The sequence below is a fragment of the Oreochromis niloticus genome, linkage group LG7, assembly GCF_001858045.2.
Source record: "Oreochromis niloticus isolate F11D_XX linkage group LG7, O_niloticus_UMD_NMBU, whole genome shotgun sequence".
NCBI classification, from domain to species: Eukaryota; Metazoa; Chordata; class Actinopteri; order Cichliformes; family Cichlidae; genus Oreochromis; species Oreochromis niloticus.
Genome location: NC_031972.2, coordinates 10,979,087 through 10,994,922, shown reverse-complemented (window position 1 = coordinate 10,994,922; position 15,836 = coordinate 10,979,087). Strand labels below are relative to the sequence as shown.

The 15,836-nt window shown below is 38.5% G+C and overlaps 1 protein-coding gene across 2 annotated transcripts; it reads right to left on the bottom strand.

The window, feature by feature from the left end:
- Nucleotides 1-27: 27 nt before the first annotated feature.
- Nucleotides 28-12,043, bottom strand: zgc:56235 (Voltage-dependent anion-selective channel protein 2-like). Of its 2 annotated transcripts, XM_005457902.4 has the most exons (10): nucleotides 11,889-12,043; nucleotides 9,697-9,767; nucleotides 8,948-8,997; nucleotides 8,330-8,332; nucleotides 4,828-4,980; nucleotides 4,689-4,741; nucleotides 3,629-3,850; nucleotides 2,999-3,149; nucleotides 2,840-2,897; nucleotides 28-1,464 (listed from the first exon to the last, which is right to left on the bottom strand). In XM_005457902.4, exons 2-10 carry the CDS (start codon nucleotides 9,761-9,763, stop codon nucleotides 1,373-1,375), a joined length of 849 nt encoding a protein of 282 aa, XP_005457959.1. In that variant the 5' UTR covers nucleotides 9,764-9,767; nucleotides 11,889-12,043; the 3' UTR covers nucleotides 28-1,372. The 2 variants fall into 2 exon arrangements, with proteins under 2 accessions (XP_005457959.1, XP_003453021.1); XM_003452973.5 differs by lacking the exon at nucleotides 8,330-8,332.
- Between the last annotated feature and the right edge of the window lie 3,793 nt (nucleotides 12,044-15,836).

Below are 15,836 nucleotides of genomic sequence, written 5' to 3'. Positions count from 1 at the left end.
GCAAAGAAAATGACTCTTACGTTTCAGTCAGATCCAATCTTCACTTGTTATTTAGATCTTTAAAATCCCAAGACAGTGAAAGTCAACATGCTCAGCTACAGCTACAAAAGCCTGGGCACCACTGCACTGTAAGAGCAATATAATACTAAATACTGAAGGCATTAATTGAGACAAAGAATTCAAAGCACTTCTAGGTGCTGTTTTCCCATTTTTTTAATTATTAGAGTTCTCTTAGTTTACACTGGAAAAAAATGAGGTACTGTGTCTATGTGACAAAGAAAAAGAAAGTCTCATAATAATAATAATAATAATAATAATAATGACAACATAAGATGAAAAAGAAACACATTCTGATGCAGGATTTCCAACCAAAGTAACAGGACAGATATGTGGGGACACAACACTCCTATCAAGTGTTTCAACTGGAATTAATTGGAGGACAAGCACCTGTATTTTAATATACAGAGCTTAAGAGTGGAGATAGTTTTGAAGACGCGATCACTGACAGCAACGAGTGAGGTCCCCGAGCAACATGAGGAAACAGCTGGCAGTCAAGTTAAGATGCCTGGTGCCTCTGAGATACAGAAGCAAAATAGCCTCACTTTCATTGTGACCGCTGAGCTGAGACAGATAGATGAAAACAACACTGCAGAAATGTAAAAAACAAAACAAAAACAAAAGCAAAGAGCTACCAGAAGATTCCATTATGTTGATTTCACCTACCAAAATCAGAAGTCACAAAGGGCTAAAAGAGCATTTTGAGACACGTGCAATAATAGATCTAACATCTTTCATGTCGTCATTCCAGAAATCGGTCTTTAGCGCTTAACTTCATCCACCACTACTTCAATATTTAATGATATGTGTTGTATGAAAACAATGACATGGATTAAATAGTCCTTGGATTGCAGCAAAAAAGCCAAAACTGTTCAAATGGATACAAAAATAAAGAGACGACAGACACTCTGCACCTTTTTTAACCAAGCAAATAAGCTTTAAGCTCTGCATCCAACCCTTCATTTGACATGCTTTTAGGAATGCAGTAATAACTCAGTACTGAAGCTTTAAATGAGCTACACATGTACACCAACAACTACTTCATTCAAGACCTACAGGGAAATAAATAGTTATTTCAAACGCCATAAAAACAATTCTCCACAACGCCAGTTTCAGGATCAGCCTCACAACTTTTTAAGCATAATGCTAAGACTTGACTATTACTGTCAGAAATGCTCATCAGAAGTATGAACAAGGGAGGGGTGTGTGAGGGAGAGTCCAGAGACAAGAGAAGGAGACAAGTTATCGTGATAGGAGGGTGCCGAAAACTAAGTGCTGAAGTGGGCTTCTTCTTCTTTATTGGTAGGGCTCGTGTTTACGCTTCAACCTCGAAGCCCATGCCGACTTTGTGTCCGCCGGCATTGAAGTTCTTGCCATCAATGAGAGCTGAGAGGGTGACCTTAACACCTGCACAGACACAGTCATAACGTTGTAGATACACTTTCAATTTTAGACCTGTTCAAAAAAGTTGACATGGGGGCACGAGTATCAGTGTGTCTATCCTATCCTAACTATCCTGTGTAAGTGTGTGGTGTAAATTTGAAAGCACATGGTTTGCACCTTCTTGCTTGATCAAGATCTTAACTCCTGAATTTCTTAGTCAAGGTTGCCCTCACAAGCTTCAAATTTACACTCCTTAGCTGGGAGATTTTTGATCGACTGAAATGGGTTAAAATAAAAACATTTGGTACAACCAAAAAAGTTGGGATGCCATGTAACATGTAAATAAAAGAAAGTGCAATGACTTGCAAATATCATAAACCCATATTTTATTCACACTAGAACATAAAAAAAAAAAAAAAAAAAATTCAAATGTTTAAATGTTTACATTTTACTATTTCATCAAAACTATTAGCTTTTAATTTGGTGGCAGCCATACATTTCAAAATAGCTGGGACAAGAGCAACAGGTCAATAACATGAGTGTGGGAGTATGGGTATAAAGAGAGCATTTCAGAGAGCTAGAGTTTCTAAGAAGTAAAGATAGGGAGATATTTGAGTCTGTAAAAAAAAAAACTTGATATTCAGAATATTTTTAGAATAATGTACTTTAATTTTACGTTAAGATGTAATATATAATTGCGAAGACTTTTAATATCTCAGGATCTAAAATGCACCATTAATAGGGAAAGTTATATGGTTTTAGTAAACAGACAAGATCTTTTACAGGGAAGAGCGTTCATGGTTGAGACAGTGCTAAACTCCATACTGTATATGTTACAGGAGCATGGCTTCATATTCGAAGATTCCAGCTGCTTAACTGGTCTGTCTGCAGTCTAGATCTTAAACCAACTAAAAATATTTGGTGCATCACAAACTGTTGTTTACTCAGAATCATATATGCAACAAGAATATGAAAACATTCCCCTTGCAAATGTCCAGCAACTGGTTTCCTCATTATCCAGACATTAACGCACTACTGTGTTACTGCCATCAAATTCATTATGACCTTTTTTTTTTTTTTTCTTAGAATTTTTATTTAAACTTAGTTTAAAGAAGTGATTTTTTTACTTTCTATTCTGAATAAAAATTCAGTTTGTGAGATTTGCAAGTCATGGATTTACATATTAAATACCATTGTATTGTATGGTCTTTACCTTACAATATAAAGCTCCTTGAGGCAACTGTTGTTGTAAATGGTGCGACATAAATAAAATTGAATTTAATTGAAAAATATAAATTTTGGGAAATGGGGTTGTATTTTTAAGCAACCAAGATCTTCCTGTGTAGGTTGGGAAAGATTTTGCTGGGTGCCAATGGCACAGTTGAGGAAGGTAACCCACCTGGTCGAAGGCTCTGGGTGTAGCCTATTCCAATCAGACTGGCATTGTTCACTTTGGCCTGTAGGGGAAACATGACAGGGCGTCAGATACAACAGCACAACAGTTTGTGAGAATATGCTTCAGCAACAGTGCATGTGAATGTGAAGAGTCAGTCCTCACAGACAAAGAGGCATCTTTGTCCAGCTTGTATTTGGCAGCAATGCCGAAACGAGTGTTGTTGCTACCAGCTGTCCAGGCCAGAGTAACCGCTGTCTCCAGCTCGTCATTTACCTTTTGGTAGATGGAGCCGCCAAACTCAGTCCCGTCATTACTGAGAGAGAACAGACATTTATTTACTTATGCAAACAGAATTCTATCCTGCAGACCCGTCTCCAAATTATAAATTCATCCCTCTTTGTATTCAACTTATGACAACCCATAATGAAATTAGTTACTGATGCCCAAAAATGTGTTTTATGTCACTGGGACAATTCATCAATCAGTTCATCCTTCGTTCCAAGTGAACATTTCCATGAGAAAAATCTCTGGTTCGAGATGGGAGTAGACACAAATCCCGTGGGGTAGTTGCTCTTGGGGTAGAAGGGTAGAAGCAAATCAGTTCATGAAGTCCAATATGAGGATATTCTGTCTGTAGGTTTGGACAACCTTAAAAAAATAATGCTTCCACCCAGCAGGATTTTGTACAGAGCTTCGTCTACAGCAACAGAAGTTAGATATGTGATGCCCATAATTGGAAAAGCAACAAAGCATCTTTACAAACTGTTTATGTACGTATGTAAAATCACTCACACATTGGTGTGAAGCTGGAAGTCCCCGGCCCTGTATCCGAGTGCGAAGTTGTTCTGAGCCAGTTTGGATTTGGCCGTATCAAAGGCCATCTGATAGCCGGCCAGCCAGCCTTCATAGCCCAACACAGCAGAAGCGTGGATGATGGGACCCTCGAAGTCTACATCGCAGCCAATATTCATATAGTCACGCTTGTAGCCAGTCTTGAGCTTGCCACTTTTCTTGCTGAAAAGTTGGTTAATCACAGTGATGAGCCATTAAAATACCAAAACCAATGACAACAATAAATTCCAACTTATCTGGAAACAATATGACGTATTGAATTCCCAGATCACACAGCTCCACTGCTGTTCAAAAACTATTTAAACCACATGAATTAGCCACACTTTTGCATAAGCTGACATGTTCTGTTATTACTGTAGACACAATTTTAATTAGATTCTGACACAGACAGAGTAGGAAAGTCAAAAAAATATATTAATAGAGAAAGAATGCTTTGATAAGGACATGCCAAGAGAAACAGAGTGGCCAATAAGTTAAAAGAAATATACGACACTGAGAAATCAGCTTATTCTTTGAGACTCTGTAGTGGTACATTACTATACATCAACGTGGATACAATAAGTAAGAATAACAGCACTAATTTTTAGAGGCATTGAAGTATGCAGAAGTACTTTCAAATTTGAGTATTTTGTGTAGTTTTTAGATGTTTTTAATAATTATAGGTACCTCTATGTGTGTCCATCTGTTCTTAGCACACAATAACATGTAAAGAGTGAGTGAGGTCAGCTGGATGAAAACTTCTATCTGTTGTTCAATTGTTCTATCAGATTGGGAAAATATTAGTAAACTAAGTGTACAGCTTTTACTATGTTGGTAGTTAAAGGTTTAAAAAGGAGAACTGAATTTGAGGCTAAAACAAGTTTAAAGCCTGCAGCTAATTATTAACAAGGCAAGAGTGGAAAAAAAAGAGTCAGCACTCTGTTTATCCAGGATTGACCCAAAGTTAATACTGATTACATAACACAGTATCAGTCATGCAAACTAATAAATGTAGTCTCACCCTGTGTTTGGTACAAAAGATGTATCCAAGCCAACTTTCAGTCCTTGAGCCAGCTGTAGGTAAAGTAAAACTTGGGAGTCAATAGTTTTTTTAAGGACATTTAAACAATTAAATCAGTTTCTTAACCACAAACACAAACCTGGTCCTCCACAGTGACTTCAGTACCCAGGGTGTTATCTGTGTTCCACTTCTGGTTGACGCTCAGGCCTAGCTCCTTCATCTTGTATTTGGTCTCCAGGCTCCCTGAGGCCTTCCCTGTATCTGTGTTACTGGAGCCAGATGTGTTGAACTCCTGGTGAAGGACCAATCAGCACAAAGCATCAGTGTGGAACTCAAGAGTATTGTTGTGCAAATTGTTGAACTGTTGGATATCAAAATGGAAAAAGGAACTGAGACCAAATATAATTAGTCATGTCAAAAATAAAGGGATAAACATCAGCATGTACTCTACATATTAAACAATATGGAATCTCTGACATAATAAGACAGTCTCACAGATGAATGCATCCAAGACACTAACGAGGCAGAAGACAAACAGAAAATGAACACAAAAACAATGATAACCATGATGAATACAACAAAGTGATTATCTAAACTGCCACTGACAATCAGCACTAGAACACTTTTTTAACAAGAATGCATGCTTAAAATCAAAGGAAAAAAGAGAACTTTGAAAAATATATGTAAGAATGCAATGTAATTTTTCAGACAGTGGCTGTTGCCCTGACTTGCATTTATTAAAATAAGATTAGACTGCTTTTATGCATAGTGAAATGAGTAAGAACAGTGCCAAGTCATTAGAAAAACACAAATCCACCTCCCAATGTTAATAAGATATTTTTCTGTACTGGCATATCAATATCAGTCCTACTGAGGTGGGCAGAAATGTATTCTAGTTCCGATCACACCCATTCAAGTCAACAATGAAGATTCCACCAAATTCACCACAGCATGTTTCAGACATGTCGCATGATTGGCTTTTAGCCCTGTGTCACTAAAACCACTTGTTATTGATGGATACAATGTCAAGGAGGGCAGGAAATTAGACACAAGAATGCACCTATGAGTATTCCTGGGGTTAATTAGCTCATTTTCTTCCCAGGTACAGATTTTATAACTCAGGGATTTGATGGTATACAACAAGATGGCCAATTAGCTCCCTCTAAATGTTACCAGATGTGTATAGAATAGAGATATAGATACAGTTTCCACACATGAATGCTGCAGCAAATGTAAACAATATTAAATGGACTGGCTCTTATACAACATACCTCTTAACCTATATTCATACAGGCACTTTTTTCTAAACCTAAGTGTTTTCTGTGTAACATTGATCCAATTCATTCATGTGATGGATGCGTCAAAAACCAACTTGGGATTCAGTACTTTGCCCAATGATACTTTGGCATGCAAACTGGAGAAGGCAGGGATTGAACCACCAATAAAAAAAATAAAAAAAGTACTTTATAACAGTAGGTAAGGTCAGCTAATTAATCCATATCCTGAGCCTAAATTTAGCTGGCACTTTTCAATGTATTTTATAAGCTAACCCTCTGAGCTAACAATCACAGATTTATACAGCACAGCCAAATTACAGCTGGCTAGCTAACGGTATCTTGCTTGCCAACATCACTGCCAGTAAAATAATATCTGAAAGGTAAAACGAGTTAGATAGTTTTCCAAATTACTTAAGGTAGCATTGTACAGAAATCTGTAATCTGTTCAAAAGTAATGCAACATGTGGCATTGTTTTTGTTTTGTTTTTTATTTCAAAGTTTATTTTCAAAGAAAATTATATTTGATTTAAACTACAATCAGGGCTTTTCTCTAGATATTTTCTTTATTACAAAGTACATTAAAGTGGTGCCCTGCTGATGATTTTCGTATCGACACGTCTTTCAGTGTGTGCTAACAATAACTAATTTCATCTTACATGTCAATGCAGAAAACTAAAACCTGAGGTAATGATCAGATAAGCCATCACCACACACTATGCATGCGTCGCAAAACAACATATGTATATGAGTCAACAACATATCTCTGTGTGAAAATCTGTCACAGAACTGAGACAACGGCAGCACAGTTTCTGTGATTGTACTTCTGTGAGTCCAAAGAGATGGTCCTTTAGCAAATCTCAATTCAGACACAAATATAAGAAAAGTCAATGCAGTTGTTTGAGAGACTGACTAATACATGTATCATGTTGTGAGACATAAAGGCCTTCATAGCACATTATGTTCAAGTTAAAATGTTCTAAAAGCTTAGGCACCATTACTGAAACTACCAAACAAACACAGACGCTGCTTCCATCTTTAACACCCTGAGGTGACATTTTCTGGCATTTAAGAAAGATTGTGTGACTAAGGATCTCATCAATTACTTATTAACTGACCAGGAACAGCCCTAGTCATTTCCCTGGGTAACTGCAAACTGATCAGTGTCAAGTCATTCGATTCATCCTATAATACAGAACACGACAATCAAAGTTACTGAGCTATTTCACTCTAGTGTAAAGGGATCTGTTGACAGAATAATGAAACAATGCCATTCAAATTTTTTTTAAAAATAGCTATAAAAGTGTAGTGCAGACCGGCCACCCAATGCATCGGTTTGCTTTCTTCACGTTTTTAAATTCCTCCAAGTCTCTTCTTTTCCTTATTTTCTGTCATACATATCTTATTACAATGATGGCTGTTTGGGGTGGCTGTGACTCAGGAGGTAAACGAAGATCGGTGTCTCGATTCCCCGCCAATTTATTATCAAAGTATCCTTGGGCAATATACTTAACACCGAGTTGCCTCTGATGCATCCGCTGAAGTGGAAGTGTATGCGCAAATGTTAGACAAAGGGCTTGGATACAGAAAAAAGTGTGTGTGTGTGTGTGTGTGTGTGTGAGATTGTGTGAATGACGCTTGAGGAAAAAGACATTTACCACTGAACATGTTCAAAGCTTCAAACAATGAGGACTGGTTGTTTACAACTACCCTGACTGCTCTAAACACTCGTTTTCAGAAGATTTTTTAACTCTTGGTTCAGCATGATGTCAGCAGGGAAATATCCCTTACATGGTATTCTCAGGCATATAGCACTAGTTATGAGCACTGAAGCCCCACCCACCCGCTGTTCAAACCTCTTCTGTTCAAAATGTAACCAATCAGTGGCTAAAAAAGGAGAGAAGCTAAAATGTCTCGTTTCCACCAGTGGAATAAAGACCAAGTAAAAGATAAATACAGGACTATTTTGAGCAGTAAATGTAGCACAAAAAATTGAACTATTGAGCCTGAAATTAATATAATAGCTTAATAATATTTTTCTCCATTTTCGGGCATTTTATCAACCATACAACATACTGTTTGGCCAGGTATAACATTGTAAAAATAATGTAAAGGAGTACAGCCCAAAGTAAAGACATTCTCCATAAAGAAATGGAAATAGTATAAATGAGTGTGATGAGAGAGAAAATCATTTTTTCATGCTTTATGAATATTATAAATACAAAAAAACTATTTAACCACATTAACAACTGAAAAATGACTTGTAATTGAACAAAGGTTTAGGTAAGTTAACAGAACAGAAATCCATGGAAACGTGTTCTGAGTTACAGAGACAGACAGAGCAGTCAGCTCTGACACCGATCTTACCATCTACATTAGAGAGTGAGCAGTCCAAGGTAGCAGCATGAAGACAGAGCAGGGGTTAGGAAAGGTGGCCAGAGAGACAGACAAGCCACAAATGCACACCTGCAGGCCTGTCATGTTTCTCAAGAACAGAGAGCAGATTAAGCCAAGCAGGTCGACATCAGCACCATTCGTCCACCTGAGATGTTTTTACACATGAACTCAACAGACGTGTTCTCACTAATGGAAATAACTCTGTTTGGTTAAGGTGAGGGGCACTTGAAGGAAGCAGCACAGACAGTATATGACATTCAGTCACTTGTTGTGAATTATCTAAACAACCACCTATCAAATTGCCACACAGAGATTTAATGTCCAGTCTGTCTGGTATGGATATTTGCCTTCGTGCAGGCAGCTCTGCTGGGTAATGTCTAAAGAGTTCAGAGGTATAGTTCATGTGTGAAAACAGCTTTAAATCCCTTTCAGCTTCAAGTCACAGCAGGAGTCCAGTTACTGTAATTAAATAAGGCATTGAGCACGAGAGGGTACCTGTGGAGCAGGAGGAGGTTAGAGATTGGCATGAAAAGGCAAAGGAGAGGCGAAGAATAAAGAAAGAACATGAAAAGAAAAAAGTGTTCTCACCACTCCGCTGTGTGATTTCGTCTTGAGGTCCAGCTTCACAACACCAAAGCCTGATTGATTACAAAATATGAGTTAATAGTTATTATGTGCAAGACAAATCAGAGACAGGAAGGTTTAAAAAGGCATAATTTAACATTTTTAGATAGATTTTCCCCACAAAGGTGGTTTATTGATTGTAAAGACTAAGCAACGTTGTGGTCAGACTAGCTGTAACATCATTTTAAAATGTTAAACGAGCTACAGACGAGCTTGGAAACCTTCCTTCATGGTATCCAACACAGACTTTACTTGGACTGGCTCCCCAGGTATGCTGGCAATTTATTTACTAAAAGACAAGCTGATTTCTTTTTTTTCTTTTTTTTAAATTTAATCACTGCTTACCAGTTACATCTGTTCATTCTCAAGTGTTTCACCACATTCGAGGTGCTGCTCTGACAGTTTTCCATTTCATTCAGCTTCCTTTAGAGACTCTTGTCTATTGTTAGATTTATACAATTTATATACTCCATGAATTGATACATAAATTATATAATTTTGTACATACTGGTATCTCCTTCAAAAACAAATATGTACCTTATATGTACAAAACTGAAATTTCAACTTTCAAAAAGTGAGTATCCAATGTCTGAAATTACATCCAGACTTTTAGTTTTGTTCACATCAGTGTATTTATTAAATGTGCAGTGTGGATAAGAAGCACAGTTTCCCCACAGTTAATAATTTACTCCTAATCTTAAAACAGTGCTCACCATATCCCTTGCTGAATATATCTTTGGCGGCCTTGCCCAGGTCTGAGTATGCTGGAGGGACAGCCATTGTGCTGGAGAAGATAAAGACAGACATTTCTTTTGTCAAATTTGAAACTTCACAATCTCTTTATTCTACACAAGTGTTTAAAGGCTTAGCAGTAAAAACTCATCTTTAGAAACAGGGTATGACCATCCATGTTGTTCATCAATTGGTTATACTGCTCAGTTAAGTGCTCATACTGAATGAGCACTTAACAAAAGTTAAAGTCTCAGTGGTTTTTGTATATAGTCACAGGTTACTTCACTAGGTATACATATTCAGCTGCTTTTTAACAAAAATATCTAATCAGCCAATAACAAGGCCACTGCATTAAGGCATGGGTATAAACATGGTCAAGACCTGCTGAAGTTTAAACTGAGAACAGAGAATGTTTGCAGAGCATGTCCGAAACAGAGAAAATATCCAGTGAGCAGCAGTTCTCCATGAAAAATACCTTGATGCAAGAAGTCAGGGCACAATGGTCAGACTGACAGGAATGCAACAGTAACTCAAACAACCACTCATCACAACTAAGGTATGCAGAAGAGCATCTGTGAATTCACAACATGTTGAACCATGAAGCACGTGAGTTGCAGCAGCAGAAGACCACCTGTCAGCCAAGAACTGGAAACAGGTTCCATCAAGATCACAAGCCATGCTCAAACTGGGTTCTTGAACATGATAATGATTTTCATTGTACTCCATTCTTCACTGTCTCTACAATCACCAGAACCTTTTTGAAAGTTGCTGACGTTTGAGGTTTTTTGCTGAAGTCCCCATTTTGTTAGGTTGGACTCCCGTGTACCTACTGAATGCAATAACTGCCTGTACCTGATTAAACAGTCGGGTTACCTATTGACATCCAGCAGATGGGAACAAGCTGTTCTTTGATAGACTCCTTTTAAGCTAACAACAGTATTCAGGCAGAAACTGGTGTACTTTGGTAAAGCAAGAAGAGCCACCAAGCAATGCACTGAGTCAGGAAGGTCCAAAAAACCTCAAGCAGAAAACTGTTACTACGCCCAATCCATTAGGTTCAACTCTATGCTGTTCTGTGTTTACTACACCACCAGTCAGCGGTTACCACCTGGAGAGCTACGGTGGTTTCACATGGGATTCACAAGCTGAAACATCTGCTGTTATTACTGCACTTATGGTAACCTACCTACTATGTTATTATATTATATTATATTATATTATATTATATTATTGGAAACCACTGCACACACGTCTGTGTGTGTGTGTGTGTGTGTGTGTGAGACAAGCTATGCACTCACAGTAAGAGCAGGGAAATGAGTAACTAGCGCCACTGTACTGATGACTGATGTCACTCTAAATAGACTCACACGGAGCTCTAAACGAGACATGTGCAAAATAATTTGGTAAATAAGATAAAGCCACATTTCCATATATTTGTACACGCGCGCTAACTCATGAACTGGCTACGATTGCTGCACGAAGAACAAAAGACTCAATGTGGGGTAGCATATAAAACAGGGGGCTCCGTGTTTCTTTCTCTACTGAATATACTGCCGTTGTAATCGGACTATTACTTTACGTGTACAAGCAGCTGGTATAGTTAAGTTCCCAAGTGACCAATGCTAAACGACAGCTCTTTCTGCTCTTAGCAAACGTTCAGTGCTGCATCTCTTAGTTGGGACAAAGGATAGCAGATGGCCGGGAGAAAGGCGTGTAGGGGGTTTGACAATCAGTTAGCTGGTTGCTGTCTAAGCTGCACCGACACACTAACAAGCAAAAAATATGATAGTTGCGAGCATATTAGTGACACCCTACTCCTTTCCCAAATACTCAAATACACACACACACACGCACGCACGCACGCACGCTTTTATATCCAGCTAAACAGAAACCCCACTGGTACGGCTGCTAAATCCGTGCCTAGCTTGACCGTTCTGTGTCGCTGCACTTGAGCTCTGGAAACCAATGAACCAAAGGATTTAACTGTGCACTGCAAAGCTAAACATCATTACATAAGTGATACCGTTAGCTATACCGTTACAACATGCTAGCTGGACATCTAGCTAACCTTGGAGATAAACGCACAATTCTCAAAGAAACAACAGCAAATATAAATAACTACGCAGGGGTTACAAAGATCAGCGATGTGTTTAACATTTATCAGCACTGTTACCGATGCAGCAAAGGTATTTGCAAATGGAGTCTGCACAGCCCGGAGCGTCCCTGGCGTGTTGTGGCGGAGTGAATTGACAGCTAGCCTAGCTTGGAAATGCCTATAACGGGGACAGGGCACAATGAAGGAGATCCATCATGGCGCATGCGCGCTATCGACCAGAAGCGAACAAAGAGTTAATATAAGAGCAAGAGATATATCTGAGACACTGTTAATGGGAGGCAATAAACGTTTATTAGAACACAGAGGCGGATATATCAACAATGGGGCTTATTCGTGGACGCTTTGTCTGTGGACATTAATGCAGCTTTCAGACTGTCAGTCACATCCTCTGAAACATTTACTGTATCTTACTGTAGAATCATTTTAAATCAAACTTGCCTTATACAGCTTTAGACACTGAACACAGTGAGCAATGGGCAATCATTGATGGTGGTGTAATGGGTCACACTGACAGTAGATGAGGCTGAAATTATTTCAAGTCTTGAACCCTGAACTAAATATATTTTAAAGTGAATTTAAAAAGTGATTTAAAAATGCAGCCTGTATATAAAATATAAATACATATTTATTATATATATTTAAATATAGGGACTATGACTGGTAAAGGTAGAGCGCTGGCTGATATGAAGAAGAGAACAGTTGTTGAAGAGAAATTGTGCTTATCTCTGTGCTCTGTGAAGTCCTCTTGATTCTATAATACAGGGAGTGCAGAATTATTAGGCAAATGAGTATTTTGTCCACATCATCCTCTTCATGCATGTTGTCTTACTCCAAGCTGTATAGGCTCGAAAGCCTACTACCAATTAAGCATATTAGGTGATGTGCATCTCAGTAATGAGAAGCGGTGTGGTCTAATGACATCAACACCCTATATCGGGTGTGCATAATTATTAGGCAACTTCCTTTCCTTTGGCAAAATGGGTCAAAAGAAGGACTTGACAGGCTCAGAAAAGTCAAAAATAGTGAGATATCTTGCAGAGGGATGCAGCAGTCTTAAAATTGCAAAGCTTCTGAAGCGTGATCATCAAACAATCAAGCGTTTCATTCAAAATAGTCAACAGGGTCGCAAGAAGCGTGTGGAAAAACCAAGGCGCAAAATAACTGCCCATGAACTGAGAAAAGTCAAGCGTGCAGCTGCCAAGATGCCACTTGCCACCAGTTTGGCCATATTTCAGAGATGCAACATCACTGGAGTGCCCAAAAGCACAAGGTGTGCAATACTCAGAGACATGGCCAAGGTAAGAAAGGCTGAAAGACGACCACCACTGAACAAGACACACAAGCTGAAACGTCAAGACTGGGCCAAGAAATATCTCAAGACTGATTTTTCTAAGGTTTTATGGACTGATGAAATGAGAGTGAGCCTTGATGGGCCAGATGGATGGGCCCGTGGCTGGATTGGTAAAGGGCAGAGAGCTCCAGTCCGACTCAGACGCCAGCAAGGTGGAGGTGGAGTACTGGTTTGGGCTTTTATCATCAAAGATGAGCTTGTGGGGCCTTTTCGGGTTGAGGATGGAGTCAAGCTCAACTCCCAGTCCTACTGCCAGTTTCTGGAAGACACCTTCTTCAAGCAGTGGTACAGGAAGAAGTCTGCATCCTTCAAGAAAAACATGATTTTCATGCAGGACAATGCTCCATCACACGCATCCAAGTACTCCACAGCGTGGCTGGCAAGAAAGGGTATAAAAGAAGAAAAACTAACGACATGGCCTCCTTGTTCACCTGATCTGAACCCCATTGAGAACCTGTGGTCCATCATCAAATGTGAGATTTACAAGGAGGGAAAACAGTACACCTCTCTGAACAGTGTCTGGGAGGCTGTGGTTGCTGCTGCACGCAATGTTGATGGTGAACAGATCAAAACACTGACAGAATCCATGGATGGCAGGCTTTTGAGTGTTCTTGCAAAGAAAGGTGGCTATATTGGTCGCTGATTTGTTTTTGTTTTGTTTTTGAATGTCAGAAATGTATATTTGTGAATGTGGAGATGTTATATTGGTTTCACTGGTAAAAATAAATAATTGAAATGGGTATATATTTGTTTTTTGTTAAGTTGCCTAATAATTATGCACAGTAATAGTCACCTGCACACACAGATATCCCCCTAAAATAGCTAAAACTAAAAACAAACTAAAAAACTACTTCCAAAAACATTCAGCTTTGATATTAATGAGTTTTTTGGGTTCATTGAGAACATGGTTGTTGTTCAATAATAAAATTATTCCTCAAAAATACAACTTGCCTAATAATTCTGCACTCCCTGTATAACACGGCAAAAATGAGCAGAGGAAAAGGCAAACAATACAAGACCAATTTGCAGGTCAATAGTTTGGGCAGCTGTTAAATCCTCTGGCGTCTCTGCAGCACTTTCCAACTGTGAACATCTTACAAAGGGCAGAAATCTTTATCTCATCTGCACAACATTTTTTATACCCGGTCATCCCTTCTCTTTCTAGACATTACATTTTCTGAGATGACATCTGGCCTCACCCACTGTGACATCCATAGACTGTTGTCGACATCTTTAAAATCCCTTAATTACATTTTCTTCTTTGCTTTGTTATTCTTTGTGTTGAAAATTCTATTACATATGAACATTCAATCAAATATAAATACAATTCAGTTCATGTTTCATTCAGTTTATGCAATTTTATTTCAATTAGCTTATTCTCATATGTACATCCATTTTAGCAAATCCCTTTTCAATTCAAATACAAAGGAATAGTTTCTCTCACTTCAAACTCAGTGTTTATTGATCACACTATACTCAGTACAACTTCTTTTATCAAATCAGTCATGTTAAAATCAGATATTCTTTTAGATCAGTGGCTCCTCAGCTTTGCTCCCTCACTCCCTCACTCACTCACTCTCTCTCTCTCACACACACACACACACCAAAGTCAGACTCTCAGTGACAGGCCTGTCATTAGAACCACTATTTTCCAAGGTCCAAACTGGATCATGTCTATGCACACATAATCCAGACAGAACAGTTTTAATTACTCAAACTGCATTTCTCATTCAGCACATTAATCAGACCTATGCTTTTATTATATCTTTGATTAAGTATAAAGATGATTTACTATAATTGCAAAAGAACATATAGAAAAAAGTCTGTTGCAGCACTCTGCATCACTTTTAACATAAAAGGCTGGATGTTAAGACCTTTTACCCTCAGATGTGATGAGAAGCTGGGAGGACTTCAATCTCTCTCTGTCCCCAAATGGCATCTCGGAAAAGGCAAAGCCTCTTGAAGAGCAGTACAGGGTTAAACATTAATACAAATCAAAGTTTTACTTCATCCAACTTCAGTTAATGTGATGTTAGATAAGTTATAGGAAAATTAATGGTTAAGTTAGAGCTCTGTGTGGAGGTCTTGAGCCACCGCATATTTCATCATATTTTACTTCCAAGAAGTTACCTTATTGTAGTTTTTTAAAGTGGTCCAGTGAAATAGTTCTCCATCATTTAGAGTGTTTCACTGGACACTGGCTGCTTGTCATTTTCAGTCAAGTCCTTGTACCTGACCCTTTCCAGACACATTTTTTGTTTGTTTGTTTGTTAAGTCACTTAGGAACCATTTAAAAAAATCAACAGCAGATTTTCAAAGTAATATGAAAAAGGAAAAAGATATGCACAGGACACAGGAACTAAGAGGTGAATCTAACCCTATAGTTTATCCATATGCTGTTCCTGAATCCTCATCAGAAATGGTCTCAGTGGCAAGGTGACTGTCTTGACGAAGGGAAACAAGGAATAAGAAAGTTCGGCCTGTGTTAAGAATAAAGGTAGTCATATGAAATATTGACTTTAAAGTTCATTAGAACCTGTACAACCCCCTTTTTTGCAATATTGCAGAATAAAGTCCTGTACCGTACACTCACTCCAGCCCAGCAGGTGGCGGAAATAAGTCCAATTGTACGAGGTTAATCGCCGCACAGAAGA